Here is a 26,022-nt window from a genome sequence, read left to right as displayed (position 1 = left end):
AAAAATGAGTTTGTGGTGAAATGACAAAACACGTCCCCATTCTTTATTCATGTTCTCCAACATATAACGAAACCAGTAATTAATTATCAATTTTTTTGAACAAGTCTCTTCTCAGAAATTAGACGGTTTGGTCAAATTTCAGTACTTTGAAGGCCATTTTCTCCTAACAGGTTGAGTTTGGGCAGCTAAAAAAAATACGTGTCCGTTATTTTAGACTACTCTATAACATAAAATAATAATAATAATCAGCCTATATACGTCCCACTGCTGGGCACAGGCCTCCTCTCATGCGCGAGAGGGCTTGGGCTATAGTCCCCACGCTAGCCCATTGCGGATTGGGGACTTCACATACACCTTTGAATTTCTTCGCAGATGTATGCAGGTTTCCTCACGATGTTTTCCTTCACCGAAAAGCTAGTGGTAAATATCAAATGATATTTCGTACATACGTTCCGAAAAACTCATTGGTACGAGCCAGGATTTGAACCCGCGACCTCCGGATCGAAAGTCGGAAGTCATATCCACTCGGCCACCACCGCTTCACTCTATAACATAAGTATATCAAAATAAATCAAATCGGTGTCGGACAGTTGGGTACCCTTCCTTGTAAGTTTAATTATAAAAGGCGCCCAAAAAAAGCCGCGAGGTGGCGGCTTCGCCGCCCCTTGCGGCCTGCCGCCCCGGGCCATGGCCCCCTTGGCCCTAGGGTAAATACGCCCCTGCCAGGCGTGGCTCACTCCGCGATTTGGTCGCTTTGCTACAGGTAGCTAAAAGTACATCCGTTCCACACCAATTTTGGTGCCATAAGCCGCGCGTGGCGCTGTCGTCACCTACCGGCCATATCTGTCCTGATCGTAACAGACGCGTTTCGTTAGAGAGTGAGTCTTCTGTACCTAGTACTATTATTTATTCTGTGCCTATGCTAGCAATCAATAAAGGTCAATTAAATGAACGGGGAGTGAAATTTTATTCGCGATTATTTCGTTAAAATATAGTTCGTCATTCACAATATTTTTTATTCTTATTCGGTTTGCGACACAAAATTGCCCTAGCTGGGGATATCTCGTCCCAATTTGGTGACGGATTCCGGAGTTGCGTAATGGGGAATTGGGGACCGCCGACCCTTCCGGCCTACCTGCTTCACTATTCATAAAGAAACGGCCAAGACCGAGTCGGGCTAGCGTTCCGTAGGCCCTTCCGTTCCTTATCCCAAAAAATAACCGCTTCGGGTTCGCATCTCGATCACGGACCGATATGCGGTCGTAGGTTTGTTTCTTCGGCGCCGCCAACACCGCGCCTCATCACGTTCGCGTTATGATTAGTTAGGTGACTGGTAGACAATATCACTAGGGCATCAAGTCCACCATTTGTACATTCGTTTTTATTTTGTGCAATATTTTTTAAATAAATAAACGCTAAGTTGCTATTTAACTGAATGTGAAACGATATAAAATCAATATGAAATTGCAGCCGTATTATGAGCCGTAGTTAATAGACATAAATGGCCCATTTCGTGAAAATGAGTAGTAGTCTGACGACATAATTTGGCAAGAGCCGCTTGTCAGTGCAGTATAGGCAGAGAGAGAGACTCTACTATCGTCGTCGGACCGACCACTATACCAGACTAGCAGGACAGGAAAACTAAAAGCTAGGCATGATTGATGATTCCATCGTAATTGGGTCTTGTTTTGCGTTCCTCTAAATTCGTCCATGAGTGTAGTTTTAATGATCTTAAATCTTTTGAGGTAAGCAATAAAGAGTAGATAGGTAAATGTTATTGGAATCGTTAACGCAGGTCTGATTTTATAGGTCTGTTTACCGAAATTCGTATGATGACATGAGTGTATGACGTTATTTTGTCGGATTCAACAAGATGTAGCAAAAATGTTCACCAATGATATACAGGGTGGAAAGGCACGACGATCCTTCCCGGAAGTATTAGGTCGTTTAAGTGATACAGAGACGATTGGTAATGGTAAGAATCGTTAATTGAGTAAAAAATTAAAATAGCAAATTTACTACTTTTTAACTGTGGTGACAACCCTATAGCATGTGCACATCACGGCTATAGATTAAAGATCTCCGTCGGGAAAACTCGGGACTTTACACGTTTTTCCGATCGTTGACAGAATCGCAATGATGTATGAATAACGCATAAATGTCAAATAAATCAAATGAATGCAAAAATATTTCAAACAATTGTATTACTTTCTTAGATAGTTAATTTTTGCCAAAATTTAACACTATCTTCTCTTCACATACGGTGTTCAAATGTACCTCCGTGTCTTACAAAGCCGCCGCCGCCCGTGCCCGAGTATGTCGATGCACATGCGATAGTGTATGCTCTTCGTCATTTTTCCTCCGCAGATTGTCCCCCTCAGAAAGCACCAATTAGCCTTTGTCTCATTTCGTCCGCAGTTTCACATTCCGTTTGGTACACCATATCTTTTACACAGCCCCACAAATTTAAATAGCCACGAGAATCGAACAACGGCATTTTTATTTGAAGAATATGACATTAAATAAGTAAAGTTCAATGAAAATTTAATTTCAAACATCAGACGTCTTGTCTATTTCCTACCACGCAAGAAGGTTTGTTAGTTTGGTATTGAAGAAGTATTTATTCTTAGTATTTCATTTTTGCAAGTTCATTTGGTGTAATTTTTTATTATTTTAGATAGTTTCCAATTATTCGAAAATAATTTTGTGAAACGTGTTAAGAAACTAAAACCTTTTTATCAGTCAAGGAAACCAGAGATATTTATAAGACGAGCGATTTGAACTGTCGTTGTAAACAATGTTGTGGTTAGTATTATTAATATTAAGGAATAACATAACTACTTCATTCAAGTATTGAACAAGTGGAACCACTAAGAAAGCGAAAATCCTGCAACGATTCTTACCGTGTTGTAAGCAGACTAAAAATGGTTAGATGGCAACAAATTAGCATAATTTCCTGTCGTATACTGATTGTTTACAAGTAAGTTCATTGACCCTGTCACCTGTTAGGGTTAGAACAAAGTAGTTTTTTGCATGGATGTTTAAAAGGCCATAATTTAGAAACGGTTGCCCATATGAACATAGTTTCTATGGAGAAAATATAGAGCTTAGGCTAAACTATCTCCCATTTCCGGAAAGGATCGTCGTGCCTTTCCACCCTGTATAATATTAGTTACTTATTTATGCTCGTAAATTTCTCAATATACCTATCTACTTACATATATCTAGTAACAACCTTACTTATACCTATACCTACTTATCAGGTCGACATTCATTCGTGTTATGATAATTTCTGATCATAGTTTTATAGTATTAAAATTACATATGTTCCAATTAGTCTTTTAAAAATCTTCATTGTTGAAACAATATCAAAATTGCAATATAAAAATCGCACAACGCTTCTGTAGGTTAACTAGATCGGGACCAGTTTGGTGCGATTTCAATTGTCGAAAGCGAAATTATCCTTAACAAATCGTTCCGCCTCCAGCAATTACTGTATTTAAACTCATTGTAGAGGTTAAGAGATCAGCGGATCACTCCAACTACAACTAGAACATAGGGACAACTCACAGTCACCACTCATAGGTGTAACTCCTACTAATTTACCCCCTTATTCATAAACGCGCTACAAAATTCAATTAGCTAATAAAATCGTTTGTCCTTATCTGTCATTTTGATTTATGTATTTGTAAGAAAGGGATAAAACTTAAATTAAATAAATCAGCCCCGTAAAGTTTCTAATTGCTTGGAGTTTGGGTACGGTGAAAGCCGTATCGACGCGTATCGTATCTCATTACATATTTCGCTTTATGGTTAAGTACCTTTATACCGTCACCGTCGTCCAAGCTAAGTCAAAAAAAATGACCGTTTATTCCAGTCGCGTTCACGTTTATGACCTGTCATCGTGTAAAATGTAAGTTAAAAATATCTCAAACACTGAACATGAGACGTCGTTATACTCATAATAAATGTAAAAGTTGCAAGATGCAATTCAGCATTGCATTTTATATGTAAAATTGCACTAACGTGATTGCCTTGCGCTCTTCGTAAAGGATTCATAGTGCCGGGTGTGTAGATCTGTAGATAGACATTACATGGTAGTCGTTTCGCGTACTGTAAGTACAATGCAAATAAATTACTACCTACACCGGCTCGTTTCTCTTGCGTCTATGTTAAAGCCTGACCAGGAATAGATGATCACGTGCCATGTTGCGGAATTTCACTGGAACTAATATTTTCATACTATACCGAACTGTCACCCTATACCTACATGAGAATAACAGCGCCCTCTTGACAATGATCAATTGATCATTTATTACTGGTCAGGCTTTATATTATTGAATAGTACCTGGGAGACCAAGCTTTGCTTAGAAAACATGTAAATCGGCCCTATATCACTAGCTAGTTTATACTAAAAGTATAGGTAGTTATGGTATGCAGGGTACGAAACATAACTCAAAATAAATGAAAGTTAGACATTTTACGTGATTTTTTTCTATTGAGCCAACTTTAACCTTGTTTTGGCTGGAGTCTGCCCTTACAAAAATATAAGTTAACTTAAATAAAATCACACGGAAACTTAACTAATTTTCAGTGTGATTTTTTTTAACATGTACCCTTCATTCAAACGTGTAGAAAAATCAAAATAAAGACTACAATATAGCGTTAGCCCCCTCTTAAGAAGGCTATTTGTATTGTCCGTCAACGTTCACGCCAGCTGACGGTAGGAAGTTAATAAAATATTAACTGTAATCGTTAGAAATGTCACTGTACCGCCCACAATGTTAACCGACAATTCGTAACCTTATTGCAAAGAGACTAGATTCAAGATGGTCATGAGAATTGCCGTTAGTACTTACAAATATCTGAACACGCCTCTATTGTCAAGACGTTAGAGTGCGTGTTCAGATATTGTGATCACCTTGGCCGCTCCGATATATCTGATGGCGACTGTACATGAAAACTTCGGTCCCTAAAAATTTTTATCCACTTTTATATACAGCTATATCTGTACTCTGTACTCGTTGAAAATGTGGGTCTGCACGTAGATTCGTCAGGACAAAGAGAATAGATAGTATAGAGGGGTCCTGTCATAGTAAATTTTGTAGTCACAGTAAATTTACTGCCATCTATCGACACACGACTAAAACTCAAAATGAAAACGGATAAAATTATCAAAAATATGTATATATATAGATAAATGGTTTTATTATTTTTATATCATTTTGACCCATGTTCATTCACTGATATCTATGTGTTAAAACTTAGTGTCCGACCGAAACATGTTTTTTTGCCGAAACCGAAACCGAAACCGAATGTTCGGCTTTGGCTCTAGTTTCGGCCGAAACCGAAACCGAAACCGAACCTTTTGTAGACTTGTTAAAATCGTTGAAAAAATGTCATAAAACCGCTTTTACACACATATTATGGGGCTGTCAACACCCAATGTCCTTGAAATTGATGTTACTTAAGCAGTTTTTTAAGAAAATTACTAGAGTTAGACCAAGATAATTCTGCAACGATTATTTTATTTTAAACGTCAAAACTTCTATGAAATTATGACGTATAAATAACATTTGCACTAGTTTCACTGCGTATGCTATCAAAATGATTGCAGCATTTTCTTGGTCTAACTCTATTGATTCACCAGTCAAGCCAACATGTAGATACAGGGTCAAACAAAAACGCGAGCGCAGCGAGCGCGAATTTTTTGTTGACAATATCGCAAGGCCGGCTACCGATCTTCACCTGGGCCTAAACATCCGAAGTGCCCCAGTGAGGCGAACTTTCATGCGAAGTCAAAGCCGTGCTTCAGGTTTCAGGATAAGTAGTTAAGCACAGACTCCAACCAATGTCCATTGTATTAAAAAGCGAGATACATATTTCCTTGAGCGCTGGTGGCCTAGCGGTAAGAGCGTGCGACTTTTAATCCGAAGGTCGCAGGTACAAACCCCGGCTCGTACCAATAAGTTTTTCGAAAGTTAACATCGTGAGGAAGCCGGACTAGTCCCGATAAGGCCTAGTTTACTCTCTGGGTGCTAGTGCATACGCCAATTCTTGGGATTAGTTGTCAATTTGACCCCAGGCTCCCATGAGCCGTGGCAAAAATTCCGGGATTACGCGAGGAAGATGATGAGTTTTCTTATTATTCCTTTGCCTAGGCCCAGTAACATGCGACAGTGCTATCTCATTTACTCCGATACAATTAGACAGTGTGCGCGATATAGGTATTAACAGCCTCTTAAGACTGCGTCGACCGTCTAGTGGCGCCCTCATTAGTGGAATTGTGTTTTATACAATTAATAATAATAATTAACCAATTAATTTCTATACCTATACATGAATCAGTATATGTAGGTACATATTAATATTGTTGTCCTACTTATTCCCCAACTTTTGGTCTTTGTCACATAGTTTAGTTTCATAGTACGAAGTACCATTTCGTAAGTTTCGGCCCGGCCGAAAGGTTCGGCCGTTTTTTGGCCGAAACCGAAACTACAGCCGAAACATGATTTTTTGGCCGAAACTGGCCGAAACCGAAACCGAAACCGAACCTTCGGTCGGACACTAACAATAATTTGAGGATTGCTGAGTTTTGTGAATAAGCTGAGTAAGAGTCTAAAATTAAAATGCAACATTTATCGCACATATTTAAATATAGCTGACGGATCCGAAACATGACTCACGATAATTTAAATTTAATAATATGTATGTACTTATACGGGCTTGCATTGTACGCGATGAATTATCCACGTATTTTGTAAACTAGGGGTCAATGGATCCATTACATACATATAAATATTCTCACCATATATCCTTTGACTCTTCTGGCTGCTTCCGCTTTCCATCACGCGGCCCGTACCCATGTTTGCTTTTCCTAGTAAATTCCTAAATTGAGTATTACTTGCTCCCTATGACAGATCTCTGGTAAATAAGATAGGAATGGCTCAGCGTTCAGATAAGGGAAGGGTTGATAAGAGAAAAGATAATGGATAAGTCTCGGCGAAGGAAGTCCAGTGAACCATATCTTATTGTTGCATTGATAATGATAACAATTCAGCAAGTCAGTTGCTATCGGCTTAAGATAACGACACGCATGCTAGGTATGCGTTTAACTTTTTGCATTGTTATCTAAAACTATCGATCGACTTACAAAACTCAAATGTTATTGTTATATTAATCAGTTTTTACAAGATTTTATTTTTTTCTGTGATTGTATGTATCTTTGTATGTTCGTGTCAAATCTTGCATGCTCAGTTAGACCCACTTCCCATTATTCGATTGAACTGAAACTTCACATACGTAGGATGACAATGACCCGTTATCCGTTGACCACGAACGCTGTAAAGGGTTCGAAACGTCGGGATGTATTATAAATTCACTATACGCGATATAACCTGTTTTCATAGTTTTATTTTATTTGAAAACACTTTAATTACATTAACAGCCAAAGATGAATCGTTTCCTATAGTAGGTTTAGTAAGAAACACAAATGTATGGAAGTGCATGCACTTTAGTCTCAGGCGATGCCGCTTGGCACGATTGTTCCTTAGGTCAAACAAAGTTGATCTGGCCCGGTAGCCAGGAGATCGTACCATGCAGACCCCCCAAAAAGGGGGGGTGAAAGGGTCGGCTCCCTAGGTCCAATCTATGCTATATTCCTTCCTAGTCTTAGCAACTAGGGCAAGTTATATATCATTTTCGTATAATTTAGGGAGGAGGAATTCATTTTTAAAATAATTATTATACCTTTCCATACAAAAAAATATTTTTGTACAAAAAATTAAAATGTTATGTAATTTTTTGTGACAATTTTGGATGTTACAATCACAGTGTGGCGATTTGCAAAGACAAACATAATAAAAAATATTTACGAACATTGGAAAACTTGCCCAATATGTCGAATACCTAATAATTACCGAATATTCGGCCCATTTCTAGTGTGGACGGCGTTACAAGCCTAGGACTATTTCCATCGCCCGCGAGTGAGGCGGGTTGGATGCACTCGTCTGGTCTATTTCGGGTTTTTATGACGTGGAGACACGCCCGCACCCGGACCCTTTGGTCGCGCGGTGCAGGTGCCCTCACACTAGATCGACGCTATAAATGTAGTCGGGTATAATTATATGAGGCCGTGGACTGCCGAGAAAGCCATTCAATATGAGGTCGTCCAAATGTATGATTAGTCTTGATGTGCCGCTCATCGCACCGCGCGCCGGATGCGTCCAGTCCGCGGCCTGAGAATTATCTAATTTCTGAGAATTTTCAACTATAAGTAGGTAATAGGTATACTGCGCCTCGGCTCCGGATAAAGCGTGATTGGATTTATTTTATTTTGTGTTAGTTTATTGGTTTGTACACTTTCTACGAATATTTCTCTGAAAATAGCAGAGGAATTGGCTTTGTGGCGCGGATGACTGATCTTCTGTTTCTTATTAAGTTAACCCTAGGTTTACGGCTTTTGCTTTATTATGTTATATTACTATGTTTAATCCGAAACTAAGCCACATTCTAGAAAAATATACCTAGCGTTAAATCTTGGTCGTCCAACGTCCAGTGGTACAAGCTGTTTTTTAACCGACTTCAATTTCATAGAAGGAGGAGGTTCTGTATTCGGTTATGGCTGTTTTTTTTTTTTCTAAGTACGTTCACCGATTACTCCGACATCCGTAGTCCGATTTGAGTAATTCTTTTTTTTTTGTTTGAAAGGACCTACCTCCGAGTTGGTCCCATTTTAATTTGGTTCTGTTCTGATGATGGGATCCATAAGGAATTGAGGGAACTCCTCAATTTTTAAAGGCACATGCATAGAGTTTTGGGCGTTTTCTTAAGCAACTCGAGCATTTTCTCCCGAAAACCACCAATTTGATGAAGTAGACCTGATGATGATGATTATTTTGATGATAATGATGATGATTTCTTTAAATGTAAGTATGTTCAGCGATTACTCCGGCACCTGTGATCCGATTTGAGTAATTTTTTTGTTTGGAAGAAGTTACCTCCAAGGTGTTCCCGTTTTATTTTTGGTTCTGGTCTGATGATGGAATCCATGAGGAATTGAGGGAACTCCTCAATTTTTAAAGGCACGTGTTATGTGATTTCGGGGTTTTGTAGAGTAGCTCGAGCATTTGCTTCCGAAAACCACCAATTTGATGTACTGCAACTGTAGCCTTACCACGAGTTTGACATTGACATATTCGCTAACGTCTTATGCATCTAAATGTAACTTTTTATGCATCTCGCTCACACTAAGGTTAGTACGAGCGAGATGCATAGGAAGTAAGTTACACACATGCTAGCGAATATATCAATGTCAAACTCGTGGTAAGCTGGTAAGGCTACTGATCGGGGGTTAGGGTTAGGAGTTAAGGGGTCAGGGATTAAGGGGTCGGGGAATGGCGGTTGAAGGGTTGCTGGTTCAGGATCGAGGGGTTCCTGGATCAGGGGTTGATGTGCTGTGAGGTTGAGTGATCGGGGGGCTGAGGGATTGGGTCAGTGGCGGGGCGGGCGGATGGATTTAGTTGACATGAATTATAATTTCCCAGACGGACTCGAGAAAATTCCTGATTACATTTTTACTAAAGTACACGAATTTAGTGTTAAACATGATCTTGTTTTTCATTCATGCGTCGCGCTCTTAACAATGCGTTAAAACTAAAAATGGTGAAATAAAAACTTTTTACAAAAAAAATTAAACCGACTTCAAAAAGGATGAAATAAAATATTCTCCTTTTTTTATGTCTATGCGTTACCAACTGATATGTTTGAAGTCGGTGCCAAGCCAAGTAGTAACAATACCAGTCAAAAATAATCAGCTTTATGGCTATAAATCCCATTAGAACTGTACTAATAACTATTATAAATGTGTAAAGAATTCTGTCTTCCTTTTTGTCGCCTTTTCATGGCTAAACAACTGAACCGCTTTAGGTGAAATTTGGCAAGAAGGTAAATTCCTTGAATCCTATATTTTGAAATGTAGTCCTCTGGATAAGGGACGGGAAATAACTCAGTCCCAATCCCACACTTGCGTGCTATAGACTGATCGAGCAAAAGTAAGAAATGCTCTTTAAAAAATACGACGGCAAAAAAATGCATTTATATTTACACTAATGTGCCGACAAACATGGTACGGATTGCGCCAAGAAGGTTTGATCGTGTGTTCTGAGGTGTGTTCTTAGGTCCAGTCGACGTCAATGATATGTTTACACTTTTGCACCTTACTCCTTTGTAATAAGGCGAAAAGTGTAAACATATTTTTAACGTCGACTGTACCTACAGAAAGTACGTTCATTGTCGTCGTGTAAGGCAATCCAACGTAGGTAAATCCTTATCGGATCGCACCAAAGTCATGGTATGCTTCAAAATTTGGCTTGGCATCGACTTCAAACATATCAGTTGGTAACGCATAGACATAAAAAAAAGGATAATATTTTTTTTACATCCTTTTTGAAGTCGGTTTCATTTTTTTTGTAAAAAGTTTTTTACTGAGTAACTTTCACTATTCTTTAATAATTGGTGGAACGAACAACCCGTATACCTAAGTAGCCTAACTTCATTGGCTAAGTGTGTGTCTTATGCGCAGGTATACGCGTCGCCCAGCCGCCGCAAGATGGATACGAAAGGCGAGGGAGAAGAGATCACCTACCCCCACATATGCTTCATGGTCGATAACTTCGATGAGGTCAGTTTCATTGTTCATTTACTATTGTACGCACTTAGATTCCGTCTACACTAAGGGGCTATTCATAAATTACGTCATTTCAAATTAGGGGGGGGGGGGGGTCTGGACATCGGATGACGGTAGCATGAAGTAGGAGGAAATGGGGTCATTTGAAGCATGATTTTTGGATGATTATAGGGGGGGGGGGTCCAAAATCGTCAAAAATCGATGACGTAATTTATGGACAGCCCCTAACGGCCGGTACAAACGGACTGCAACCCGACTGCAACTTGTACGGGAACTGCACACCGACGTTGCAGTTTGCATGCAGTCGGCATGCAATTCCCATACACAGGTATTGCAGTCGGATTGTAGTCCGTCTGTAATGGCCCTAAGGCGTACTGACTGAAATTAAAAGGATAGCCGACTAACGCTTCTCAATACAAAACTAGTTTCCATTTTTCTCTCTGGTTATTGTAACCCAGAGTCTTGTCAACAGTTTATATACTCATAAATCTTTTATTGAAAGGTAAGCAATAATTTTAGTTCACTTTGGCAAAAAATGCCCCATCTCCATTACTTTGAAGAGGTCGGTCGTAGAGTGGTCGTACATCGGTTAAAACAAAAGTACCTACTCGTATGGCGGCTATAGGCGTCAGCGTCAAGCGTGAACGCTCGGAGCGTGCGTTTCGTGGCCCTCGAGTACTACCGACTAAATACAGAACAGAATAAATATGTACAACATGCTTGCCTACATTATCAGCCAGTTCACCTTTCTCGGTATTAAAGGGCACCAGGGTAATGGTACAGTTTATTATAGGGTGCCCTCAATACGAGACACTTGTAGTAAATCAACAATCAATGTTTCAAAAACAATAAAAGAAGTTTACAGCAATTCAAACCTTGATAAGTCGCCTATCACGGGTACAGAGAGTTCTCATAGGAGTTCTCGTACGGAATAAAATAATGAGGTTTATTTAGGTTAAATTATGTAGGTATGCTATTAATTGTCTTCTGTGGCTGCGCCCTACAGGGCATCAGCTGACAAATATTCAATCAGGTAGAGATTACTAAAACTATAAACTATATATGCCCTTCCTCAATACACCAACGGAGCGGTAGCTGACCTTCACGAGGCTTAATTATACATCTCCCTTAACCCTTAACCAATTTACATTTTCCACTTTACCTTGTATCTGTTTATAAAATAACCATATGGATTTAATTCTTTTGTTTACAGTCCATATTTGACTAAGTAAGTTATCAGTTATTATTTTGCCGTTGAGAAATTCGTAATATGTATTTATTACCTCAGAATCGCAATAATCTCGTGAAGGTGACATTGCGATCAAAACAACGACGTTGGGATGGTAGACATCGGTTTATTTATAACGCTATATATTTTTTCTAGCTAGGTGCCGGGTTTTATGAGGCACAAGACACTAAGAAAATGTTAGAAATGCATTTTATTTATAATATTAAGTAGGGATACCAATTGCAGCCTTTGAGTCGACTATTCAAATTATGTCATCCAGATTTGTTAGTAGGTAGATAGGATATAGAATACTTTTCAAATGTAATATTTCTAAACACTGTTTTTTATGTCAGTTCAATAGACGTCCATCTATTTTATTCGCCAAAGAAAGTGAAAATAGAATGACCCGTGTATTATAGTGGCTATATATAGCGTACCTTTAACCCAGTTTATATCGATAGCAGGTCGTCGCTCCCTCTACCCCCGTAATGAAAAACTCGGTAAACAATGCCAAAGGCATTCTCCTATCCTTCTATTTATATCACCAGTTCATCTAACTCCAATGACGTGAGTTTGTTATTGTGCTTGCAGTTAACAAGATAAGATAATATGAAGGTGGGTACCTACTTTATTCGTTAACTAACACAAACAGGAAGAAATTAATAGTACCTATACAAATAAACAGAAGCGAGTGCCACAAAATGGCATTTTCTCAGCATGATGCTGGCGGCTTCCAGCGCTATCTTTCTATTAAGCCATGAAAAATGAAATGCCTAAAGTACAACTAAATTAATTAGTTTGTTTGACATTTAATAAACAATAATTAAATGCCAGAATATTATCGAACGAGCGAGCGAAGCGAAGCGAAGTTCTTACATTCGACTTGGATCACGCGGCTGGCTAGCGGCACGTCCCGGCATTTCGATGTTTTTAAGCTGAACTGTCAGAAGATAGTTTGATACTCAAGAACTTAAGTAAATTTGTTCTAATTTAAATGAAATTGGGTAAACGTGTAGTTGACGGCATTATATTTTAGTCATTAAATTATGAGCAGGCTGGATTAAGGGATTATTGAGGTAGAAGAGCTTAGAAGGCCAAAAAGCTGTTTGTGAGGGGCGTAGCTATTCTGGTCATTTTATTTGCAAAAAACATGGTCGAATTTAGTATCAAATGAAAGTGCTCGGTTTGCACTTTTATCGTTTTTAAATTTACCTTTTTGAAATAATTAGCAAGATAAAAATAAAATAATATAAACATAATATAGGTATTTGACATTTGACAGGAAATATTTCGGCTTAGCACACAGATACAGTTTATTTTAATCTATGATTTCTATGATACTTAAATCTAGGGGAGGGACAGTCGTATATAAAGCACTTTATTCGAAAAAATAGCGACATCTATATTACTTAACGCTAAACTTATTTTTTTAATATGGCTTCACTTTATTGCCGCCTTATTGCCGCCTATAGTGCGACATGAAATAGTAGAAATTGAATAAAATGGAACTCAAAAATGTCCATACTAAATTGTTGCCATGTCTAAGCATTTTACGTCAAAGATGTGACAGTTACGTAGAAAGCGGTGCTCTCATTTATTTTCTACTAAATATTTTATGTCGCACTATACGATACCTAAGTAGGTGCAACAAAGTCAATCGCTCTATAATATTTTTTGGTTAACTGCGAGTTCTCAGTTCGGGGCGAACTACTAGTAGGTGTAAGTATTTGACATTTGACAGGAAATATTTCGGCTTAGCACAGATACAGTTTATTTTAATCTCTGAGGTGGTGACTTAAATCCAGGGGAGGAACAGCCGTATACAAAGCCCTTTATTCGAAAAAATAGCGCCATCTATATTACTTAACGCTAAACTATTTTTTTTTTAAATTATGGCTTCACTTTATTTCGTCAGAACGTCTTAAAAGTCTTGTATCCAGAGCATGAAACTAACAAAAAAAAACATCTGATAGAACATTATTTATGGTCATCGTTGCCATGGAGGCGATTGTCACAAAAAAAAACAACTTTGACAAATAAAACTCAAAATATTATACTCAACACCGTATTTATTGCCTGTACTACGACAAAATTCAGATAAATAAAAATACTTTCGGTTTTACAATGTTAAAAGAAACAAAGTTTACATACACCATCACAGTCGCTGTGAACTTTATTATCAGAAAATTCAGAAAAAATCATGGCGGGTAGATTCACAACTTGCTGCGTGTAATTGTTTCGTGGTCAATTTTGTGTTATTCCAGCCGTGTATGACAGGTACTTTATTTACATCAATAGTCAAGTTAAAAGTACCAAACCTGTTTTCGTGTATTAATATCCTTTTTAGCCTTTCTTCAAAGTCGATTTTTTTTATGTTCATAACATACTTAGACGCTATTTATGCCCCTTCTCCCCTGATATTGACGTTGATGTTTCTGGTTAAGAATTACAGATGGCGCTTCAAAATTGATGCAAAAAGTTCCACCAGTGGGCTCTCTTCGTCCTATATATAGATGGTCAAGCAAATCTTGTCAGGAGAAAAAGGCGCGAAACTAAATTTTCTATGAGACCATATCCCTTCGCGACAAGATCTGCTAGGCCAACTATATTATACATACTACTCTTTGCTTAAATCTATCAGTTAAGAGTTCCACAGACCTTGCAATAAATCCACGCGATATCTTTGATCCATTGCATAAAATAGTAGAAATTAAATAAAATGGAACTCAAAAATGTCCATACTAAATTGTTGCCATGTGTAAGCATTTTACGTCAAAAATGTGACAGTTACGTAGAAAGTGGCGCTCTCATTCATTTCCTATTATTGACCGAAGCGAAGCGAAGGTCTACGTTTTGACTCGGGCATTTTGCTTTCGTATGTCCGGATGTTCTCCTCTACAGGTCGCAATTCTTAACCGATTCTCGTGAAATTTTGTGACCGAATTCTATGACTAAATAAATTTTTTTTGTCAATCCGGTTTTTGGAAATTTTTAAAAATGGCGGAGTCGTGATACCTGGCGCCTAAACAAATAGTCGTATCGATATCATAAGACTTTTTTCTTTTTTAAACATGTTTACAGAGTTAATAGCAAAAAATGCAGAAAAAAATTATCGCTGGTTTAGGCGGTATTTAGATATTTAATTTTAACTAATTTTAATTTGAGAAGCAGTAGCTAAATTTCGTCAACCCATCTAAGAACTATTTGGCTCAGTTTGTAAACGTTCGCTTTTTCTGTTTGCACAGAGGGTCTGGGTTCGATCCCCAGTAATTGTATGCTGGGATATTATAACTTTTTGTATTTTTTTACACATACATTTCGTATTGTTTTTCTTTAATTTACTATACACCGTGTTTTTATTGAATTCCGTTAACTTCGGGGTATAGTTAAGTACGTTTATAAGAACTAAATGGCATAGTTAATTAAAAAAAAAAATTTTTTTTTGTTTTCTTTTTTGTTTTTTTTTTTTTGTTTAAAAAGTAATTAAATGTAGCATATAGCGTTGTTGTAACACGGGCATTACATTTAACTCAACCAAACAATTGAAATCTGTGACATATCAATGTCATTTCGTACATCAATCGACCGAGATTGTACTTAAGTTTAGTAGCAAATGTATGAACTCATTCTAAACACTAATCAATATGTAAGCCGGCCCTAAGGCAAGTGTACACGCTTGTAGAGGCCTTATAGTAAAAAAATAAATTATGGATTATCTCCGAAATGGACTTAATTAGAACATCGGTGTCTTTGAGAAAGTTACTTGATTTAAGCTCAGGAATACACCCTTGAAATTAACGGAAATAAAAAAAAACACGGTGTATTTAAAGCTCTTAGCACCATGTTATTTCAAGCTCTGCTCGCGAGGTCTACAGCTCACAGAGCCACTAGTTTTATGTTGCACTATACGAGTACCTAAGTAGGTGCAACAAAGTCAATCGCTATATAATTTTTGGTTAACCGCGAGTTCTAAGTTCGGGGCGAACTACTAGTATATTCTCAGCATTCAATGGCATAGTCGGTAAAGTACAAGAGACAGAACATCAATAAAACAGCCACTTCGAAGTGCACTTAGGTGCCTTTAAGTCCCCGACGTAAGTAGGTTGCACTGACAGTACGAGTATTAATTGACACTAAACTCTGCGGTGACATACTGCAACCTCAACCGCATGACATGGTGTCGTTAACGGTGAACGTGCTAGTATTTCGCATGGGTATTGCGAGCAAGCTATTGAATTAAAACATTGTTTGGTACCTACACTACCTACTTACATATTAATGTATTAAAGTCTCGATACTGATCTTAATTGAAACACAATTCCTCTAAATCTTTATCGCAAAACCGCAATTCAACGCGTATACGCGACCCATTTTCATTGATCTCGACTATTTTAGACTGACAGTCACTGAAACATTGTGGATGCTCAGTTTACTAAACACACTGCCACGATTGTTTACGACTTCATTACAGATCAAGATTAGTCAGCTGTTAGGTATAAATACTAGTGGCTCTGTGAGCTGTAGACCTCGCGAGCAGAGCTTGAAATAACATGGTGCTAAGAGCTTTAAATACACCGTGTTTTTTTTTATTTCCGTTAATTTCAAGGGTGTATTCCTGAGCTTAAATCAAGTAACTTTCTCAAAGACACCGATGTTCTAATTAAGTCCATTTCGGAGATAATCCATAATTTATTTTTTTACTATAAGGCCTCTACAAGCGTGTACACTTGCCTTAGGGCCGGCTTACATATTGATTAGTGTTTAGAATGAGTTCATACATTTGCTACTAAACTTAAGTACAATCTCGGTCGATTGATGTACGAAATGACATTGATATGTCACAGATTTCAATTGTTTGGTTGAGTTAAATGTAATGCCCGTGTTACAACAACGCTATATGCTACATTTAATTACTTTTTAAACAAAAAAAAAAAAACAAAAAAGAAAACAAAAAAAAATTTTTTTTTTTAATTAACTATGCCATTTAGTTCTTATAAACGTACTTAACTATACCCCGAAGTTAACGGAATTCAATAAAAACACGGTGTATAGTAAATTAAAGAAAAACAATACGAAATTTATGTGTAAAAAAATACAAAAAGTTATAATATCCCAGCATACAATTACTGGGGATCGAACCCAGACCCTCTGTGCAAACAGAAAAAGCGAACGTTTACAAACTGAGCCAAATAGTTCTTAGATGGGTTGACGAAATTTAGCTACTGCTTCTCAAATTAAAATTAGTTAAAATTAAATATCTAAATACCGCCTAAACCAGCGATAATTTTTTTCTGCATTTTTTGCTATTAACTCTGTAAACATGTTTAAAAAAGAAAAAAGTCTTATGATATCGATACGACTATTTGTTTAGGCGCCAGGTATCACGACTCCGCCATTTTTAAAAAATTCCAAAAACCGGATTGACAAAAAAATTTTATTTAGTCATAGAATTCGGTCACAAAATTTCACGAGAATCGGTTAAGAATTGCGACCTGTAGAGGAGAACATCCGGACATACGAAAGCAAAATGCCCGAGTCAAAACGTAGACCTTCGCTTCGCTTCGGTCAATTAATGTACCATCGTTAACCTTAATAACTAATAACCATCAGTCATCGGATTCTTCAGGACTAAATTACTTTGATTGTTATATGTTACTTTGTTTAATTATAAGGTTATAACACTTTTTATACAATTATATTTTTACAAGCAAAACTTGGAGTGATTACTAGTACATATAGGGATAATATCGATAATTCTGTTTACCGATGAAGGAACTCCGTACCTGTTTAATTTTGCTCCCGAAAATCGTATGTCTGCTTTTTACAACGCCAGAAAAGTCTACCGAGCTAGTTAAAAATGTTGTTTGCTATTTAGGTCATATAGTCTGTCGGCCCGATTCATACGATATGGATTAGATATGTCAGTGTCAAAAGTGACGTTTCTTCAACTGACATATCTAATCCATATCGTATCTAGCCGTAATATTTGACGTATCAAACTTCGAATCGGGCCGTACGGCATTAACTATAAGTTCAACATGCGACCAGTATATAGCCTTACCACGACATATTCGCTAACGTCTGCGTAACTTACTTTCTATAGTTTATATACATCTCGCTCGCACTAATATGCGATTACGAGCCATATGTATGTCAGTGTCAAACTGGTGGTAGCCGTATACATGGCACGCGGGCCACGCCTCTTATCTCAATTGAATATTAAAACGAGTATTGTACATATAAAATAAAAACCGGGCAAGTGCGAGTCGGACTCGCGCACGAAGGGTTCCGTACCATAATGCAAAAAAAAACAAAAAAAAAAGCAAAAAAAAAAAACGGTCACCCATCCAAATACTGACCACTCCCGACGTTGCTTAACTTTGGTCAAAAATCACGTTTGTTGTATGGGAGCCCCATTTAAATCTTTATGTTATTCTGTTTTTAGTATTTGTTGTTATAGCGGCAACAGAAATACATCATCTGTGAAAATTTCAACTGTCTAGCTATCACGGTTCGTGAGATACAGCCTGGTGACAGACGGACGGACGGACGGACGGACGGACGGACGGACAGCGAAGTCTTAGTAATAGGGTCCCGTTTTACCCTTTGGGTACGGAACCCTAAAAATTGCAAGCGATTATCTTCTATCTCTGTTAATGCTCACACACAAATAATCACCTTGTGACATAGATTATACAGTCAGTTTTAGCTTGCGCTTGCGTTGACATTGAACGGATACTAATCGTGTAATTAATGTCCGTAATTAGCTATTCTTCCACGAGGATTGTTTTATTAGTCAGATAATCATAGGAATTTAAGTGATTTTATTTCAGAATTACAACAAGAAGAATGACAGTTATGTAAAAAGGTAAATATACATCGTGAAAATGAATGTAACATTAATTCTTTAAACATTTAACAAAAAACAAAGTTAAATCCGCATCCAATGAGGAGACCTCATTAAAGTTTAAATTTCAATTTTTTGTGGACGAATTGCTCTTGACTGGGTTTTGTGCAGTGAACCGCCAATACCACAATCCATCATAATTTGGGGGTCTACCGCGAAAAAAAAAACGGAATTTCGTTATGTAACCTCTCTATCACTCTTGCATATTCGAGCGATAAAGGGGCAGATAAGTAAATTTCGTATTTCGCGTTTCCCGGTAGGGCCTTGTTAACAAACCGCATTGATGCATCAATATCATATTTTATTGTCTGTGAAAACTTGTCAAAAATCAGTTTATGTATAAATTACTTTATGGTTTACTAGAGGCGCTAGTGCTGCACTCTGGCGGCAGAACATTGCAGTAATACCCCCTATTGTTGCATAGATTCTGTAGTTTTCGTCCAGATATTTCAGCGCGAGGAAACAGTGTGCTCAGGCGCCCATTGTCCTCTGATTGCACTGGCTAACGATCGGTTCATGCTAAATAAATTGCACTTATTGTATTCGTAAACGTTTTTACATGACTACCTACATATGTTTGCATTTACCGACACCGATATACCTACCTATAGGTATTTAGCTTTTTGATATGACTATACGTAATATGCAACGCATGAATATTGTGTTATAGCTACTTGATCAAATGTCCTGGGGTCTAAACAATGTACAGTAGGGAATATTACGCAAAACTCTGCGTAGAGGGCTCTTGCCTATTCGATCGATAGATAGACGCAGATAAAGACATTTCGATTTTCGCGTTTCGCGGTAGGCCACTTGTAAACAAACCGCCTTTATGCATCAATATCATAGTGAAAACTTTCAAAAAACTGTTTAAGGCCGAGTATATATAAGTTACTCTATGGTTTACTAAACAAATTAGTGCTGCACTCTGGCGGCAGAACATTGCAGTAATATTGTACAATTCTAAATTATACGCAATATTTAGAATTCACAGTTGTTAGCACTGGTGACAACTTGGTGGTAACAAGTGGGGATAATCTTCGTAAACATTACTATAAGGCCACCAATGGTCACTGAGTGTTGCCGTTATTATAGTGCTGCAGTTCAAGGTATGGTTTTATCTGTTTATCAGTGAGCGAGCACAGAGCGCATGCTAATTATATGACTTCACGTAATGAGGAAACCTATGGCACTATAATTAAGTCTAGTTATCGACTTCCATAATGGCTGCTCATGAAACACATGCTGTATACATATTTTATAACTCACGGAGATAGGAATTACTGATAAATGGTTAACAAAACAAATTAACGATGCAAACAGTAGAAAACATATTTATAGGTTTCACATGTACCTATATCTGTGTATTTGTCTCTGCCATTGGTTACAGATTATACAACAGTTTCGTAGTCATAATATTTACTAATATGTATTACTGTATGAGACCAATACGTGTTATTAGATCTTCCACACCATCGCCTTGCACGGTAGGTAGGGGTACGAGTACGTATGTGATGCGGAGGGATGAAATTCATGTGTCGAGAAAGGTATTACCTATGATTTTATGTAAGAGGAAAGGCAAACCAAATCGGGCGACTTTCCTGAGGATATTATACCTAAATGTTAACAATTTGGGTTACCCGTTTAGTTCGTTTTGGTTCGCCTATTTTTTGGTTTGCTTGGAAAACTATTTTCTAGCTCAGCTCAGTTTATGTAGGAATCTGGGTCATCTGCTCACCTGGGCAATATCCACGGGCTTAATCGATTCGGAAGTTGATATCCTGCTATCCCTGCTACATTCATTATGTACGATAAATATTTATTTTACCTATTTAAAAGTTCAATCAGTCTGGGTTCCACCTAAGTTATTTATTTATTTTAAATATATAAATTAGATACAACTCAGACTTTGGATTAACTAAAGGGTTGGCTTAAAAACCGTAAAGTAATGAGAATTTTTGTGATATTCCGTCCGCACAGCGGGGCGAGCGGCGTGCTGATCGGGCTGATCCGCATCCAAAGTGAAGAGCGCCTAACTTGATCAAGTGAAAATCGCGTCAAAATAAACGACAATGATGAATGATAAGATAAACAAAGTTTTACTCCAGCTACGTTCTCTTCGTCCTCGGCCGCCACGTTTTACTCCCACTCGGAAACTATCGCGTTTATTTTAGATTTCATAGAGCGTTTCGGGCGCCCCGCTTTAACGTATTTATAAGGGAATACGGCGACCGACATCCCAGATTCAATTAAGCTCTAATCGGGGTCAGGGGGTGCATGAACTGCGCCTGCAGCTTCGTTCAACGCCCTATTTAAGAGCACCCGCCGTGGTTGCCACGGTTACTAAACGTTTCGATATACCTGGGGCTTTATATAGTCGGTATCTGATAGATATACCTAGTGACGACTAAAGTGGCCCAATAAATCGGGTCATCCTATCCTTATTTCTATCGTAACAAAGGTGTGCAATACGAGATATTTGGCTACTTTCGCCCTCACTAATTAGGTATTCGATGCTGACTGTACATACACAGTGACTGTACGTACTCTCTATATGTACTTAAATCGCAAAGGTATAAAAGCTTGGGTACAGTATAACGAGTTAATGACTGTACTACCATTGTTCATTTGAATTTGCGCGGTTCATCGTTCCAAATGAATCACATTGAAATAAGATTTGTTGTTGGCTTTTGGTTTGTTTTCGTGAGAACGTCGGCGTCGCTGGCATCGATGTACCTACTATTTATTCACAAACAGTTTTTAACTTGCACGTCTCTAGTATAGTAAGGATGGTGTTTAGCAATAATGTGTCAACCCACATTAATTACGCAATAAAATGTCAACTCAAAAAACTGACGCTTAAAGTTGACATTTTATTGCAATATGAATGTGGGTTGACACATTTTTGCTAAACACCATCCAGTTTAGGTTCGCAGTAAGAATGTGTAATGGTGCTCCCACATTGGTGTTATAAAGTGTTGTATATAGCGTTATAAAAGACGACAACATTCACTAACACTTCATAACATTTTGTTACAAGTTGTTAGGTGTTTTAAATTCTCCCACACTGGTAAATCGGTCATCAAGGTAAATCGGGTTTCATTAGATGAAAGATGACGTTGACAAAAAACCAACAATGGATATTGCATCTACATGTATAAAAGGCACACGAAAATGATTCTACTAATCTACTTAATGATAAAGTGTTAGCTTTTTGTTCCATTTAAAACTATATCTTCTTTCTTAAAAATCTGTTCACGAGTAGTACAAACAGCAACAGTCCTAACTGTACTCTCGGTGTACCTTATTACAAGAGGCATAAGCTCCACCGAGGTACAGTTAACAGTGTGGGCGATGGTACGATACTGGTTTGCTTGTAGTGGAGAGATTGATAAAAATAAGGCTACAAATATAATGAGATAATGACCACCAAAAAATAATTTGGTACCCTATAGTTCGTTTTTTTTAGCATTAGAAATAAGGTAAACAATCTTGATGTGTCTTTTAATTGAAAAACACATTTTGAAAATAAGTTACGGCAAATATGTATTCAGCGGGCGCAGCACGGTTTCATTTTTATCGCCTATCACTATGCGCGTCCCTTTCGCACTTACATACTTGTTAGAACGTGACAGGCATGGTGACAAGCGATAAACACGCGACCGTGCTACGCCGCCTGCTTTCATAAGTAATAGTTATTGATTTTTATAAAGCGTTTTTCAATTAAAAGACATGTCAAAATCGCTTACCTTCTTACAAGTTCTTTCTAATGCTAAAAAAAAACGAACTATAAATAAAAAAATCATGCTTACCAAAAAAAAAAATTACTGAACACCAAAAAAATAAGGCCTAAAAATACAAAAGTACCACCGTTTTAATTACGACTGCACTTCAAATTGTATTCAAATACCAAATATATTGAATGATCACCAAAAATCATTAATGATCACCAAATCTTGAAGACCAAATTAATGCGATATTTTCACCTAAATAAACCACTATGATTACCAAAAAATGTATACATATTACAAAATAAAGTAAACTAATGCCAAAATTCCCCTAGCCCCTCCCGCTCAACCCCCCGTACCCCGCACCGCATACCTACCTAACCTAACCTACTTTTCTAGTAGCATTTCGTTACTCCTACTAGAAAAGTAGGTTAAACTGCTATCAGTTTGAACTGCTATCAGTTAAGTGGGTTAGGTTAGGTTAGCACTGCGACCCTTACAGAAACGAAATGGTACTAGAAAAGTAGGTTAGGTTAGGTTTGAACTGCGACCTTTACAGAAACGAAATGCTACTATAAAAGTGGGTTAGGTTAGGTTAGAACTGCGATCCTCACAGAACCAAAATGCTACTAGAAAAGTGGGTTAGGTTAGGTTTCAACTGCGACCCATACAGAAACGAAATGCTACTAGAAAAGTGGGTTAGGTTAGATCTGAACTGCGACCCATACAGAAACGAAATGTTACTAGAAAAGTGGGTTAAGTTTGAACTGCGACCCTTACAGAAACGAAATGCTGCTAAAAAATTGGGTTAGGTTAGGTTTGAACTGCGACCCTTACAGAAACGAAATGCTACTAGAAAAGTGGGTTAGGTTTGAACTGCGATCCTTACAGAAACGAAGTGCTACTAGAAAAGTGGGTTAGGTTAGGTTTGAACTGCGACCCTTACAGAAACGAAATGCTACTAGAAAAGTGGGTTAAGTTGGGTTTGAACTGCGACCCTTACAGAAACGAAATGCTACTAGAAAAGTGGGTTAGGTTAGGTTTGAACTGCGATCCATACAGAAACGAAATGCTACTAGAAAAGTGGGTTAGTTTAGGTTTGAACTGCGACCCTAGCAGAAAAGAAATGCTACTAGAATAGTGGGTTAGGTTAGGTTTGAACTGCGACCCTTACAGAAACGAAATGCTACTAGAAAAGTCTGTTAGGTTAGGTTTGAACTGCGACCCTTACAGAAAAGAAATGCTACTAGAAAAGTGGGTTAGGTTAAGTTTGAACTGCGACCCATACAGAAACGAAATGCTACTAGAAAAGTGGGTTAGGTTAGGTTTGAACTGCGACCCTAGCAGAAAAGAAATGCTACTAGATAAGTGGGTTAGGTTAGGTTTGAACTGCGACCCTTACAGAAACGAAATGCTACTAGAAAAGTGGGTTAGGTTAGGTTAGAACTGCGACTGTTACAGAAATAAAATGCTACTAGAAAAAGGTGACGAAGTGGATTAATTAATTTAATAGGATAACGATATATTTTTAAATATTTGCACATTTTTAATTAAAATGTGGTTACAATTTTGATGGTCATTTACTATTTTTGGGTTTACAATTATTATTTTGGAGTAATTTGCTTTAAAAGAATAGCAAGATTTAAAAATTTGGTTATAATTTTACATTAAAATGGAGTTCTAATTTTGGTGGTCATTTACTATTATTAGGTTTACAATGATAATTTTGGTGTCATTTTCTTTAATAGGATAGTAAGATGTAAAAATTTGGTTATCATTTCACATTAAAATGGGGTTTGAAATTTGGTAATCATTTACTATTTTTGGGTTAATAATGATTAGTTTAGTGTAATTTCCTTTAATAGGATAGTAAAATGTAATAAAATTGGTAATCATTTTACATTAAAATGATGTTATAATTTTGGTGATCATTTATTATTTTAGGGTGGTAAAATATATTTTTTGGTATTAAATTTTACTAAATCTGGTGATCAGTTAAATAGCAGCCTAAAAATAATATCATCGCTGGCCAATGCCAGCAACAGCAGACCGAGATGTGTTTTCACTGCAGCTTTTTGCTAATCTTACTTGTTGACAAAATTTGTATTCCAGATTGTTATTAGCTTGTTGAATAGTGCATATTGAGCGCGTTGAATCACGCATGACGACGAGACTATTAGCGTCCATGACAGATCGTCTAGACCCTCGCGTGAGCGTGGGTGTATGGAGCCCGCTGTGACGCTGTCGGAAATGCGCGCCTTGACCTAGTCCTCAGATAACGACCTCGGTGACCCTTAGATTCCTTTGAAACGGAGTTAAAACTTATGATGACACGATAATTTGAACATGTAGACATGTACCTACTCGTAGGACTGTCCTGTCGTGTTACGTCATGAATTTTGAGAATGGACCGAAGTGTGCGTGACATTCTCAATGATAAACGCTAGTAAACAAGTATTGAAGGCAGACAGGCTGCTATTAAACGTTCCGTTTGAGTTGTAATTTTAATTACTTACTTTTAATATGAATTATGATCCTCCAAAATTTTTATAATTGATAGGTATCGAATATAGACGTGTATGGAAATTGATATGGATTGGAGGCATACCTACGCGAGAACCACCAGCTGTTAGTTACTACATAGTATGTTAATAATAAATATCTTCCCAATAAATACATACATACATATAATCATACTTGGTACATAGTAATCGTCACGGTGTATAACACGTATTTTGCCTACGCTACAGTGTCTACAGTCCACTCTGATGTAATATTTGAAATATTTTTAGTAAATAAATGTCTATGATACCATCTCGGAAAAGAATTGAATATTATAATTCTAAACTATGCAGTTAGCGAGCGATCGCTAGTTTATCTCGCTCGCTGGCGGTTTACAGAAGTAACTTAAAGAGCTTCAAATGCTTCGAATCTGGCAATAAAAGCTTGCTAATGGGTACGGAGTTTCCAAGAACAATAGCCAAGTATGACCAATTTTGTTTATATTGCTGTTAATACGTCAGAGTTGGCACATCGGATGGTTCCGGGCTTGGCTGGCTGCCCGCGGCTTCCGACCCGATAACCGGACGATATATATGATGACTCATAATACTAGAGAAGTCTACTGACTCTACGAGTATAGTCATGAATGACGCACCGCGTTTGCAATACAATGATGCAACTGAGCATTAATAGAACGTTTTGGTAAACAAGAACGTTGAACACAATTTGATGACAACAAAAATGGAAATATGTCTCCCTATAGCACTAAATATTTATTGTAATAACATGTGTAAGGTCAATATGGCTAATCCCGTCATAGGGTCTATTCCGTCCATTAGCGTTTTTCTCGAACAACAAACAACATTGATAATTTCGTCGACAGCAAAGCAGCGATTGCTTTCAGTTTCAGCAATCAAAAGCAAATGGTATTGTTTCCTACGATTGAAAATCAAAGAAATATACGCTCGTG

The 26,022-nt window shown here is 37.6% G+C and overlaps 1 protein-coding gene across 1 annotated transcript in view; it reads left to right on the top strand.

The window, feature by feature from the left end:
- The window catches only part of LOC134789384 (uncharacterized protein KIAA0930 homolog), a 77,811-nt gene that overhangs the window by 24,552 nt on the left and 27,237 nt on the right, over positions 1–26,022 (top strand). The window contains exon 4 of the mRNA XM_063760016.1: positions 10,583–10,681. Coding sequence (XP_063616086.1) covers positions 10,583–10,681 — 99 coding nt within the window. The remainder of the gene's footprint in view (positions 1–10,582; positions 10,682–26,022) is intronic.

Source organism: Cydia splendana, chromosome 3 (assembly GCF_910591565.1).
Source record: "Cydia splendana chromosome 3, ilCydSple1.2, whole genome shotgun sequence".
NCBI classification, from domain to species: Eukaryota; Metazoa; Arthropoda; class Insecta; order Lepidoptera; family Tortricidae; genus Cydia; species Cydia splendana.
The sequence above is the reverse complement of the archived record's forward strand: the minus strand, read 5'-3'. Positions and strand labels throughout refer to the sequence as shown.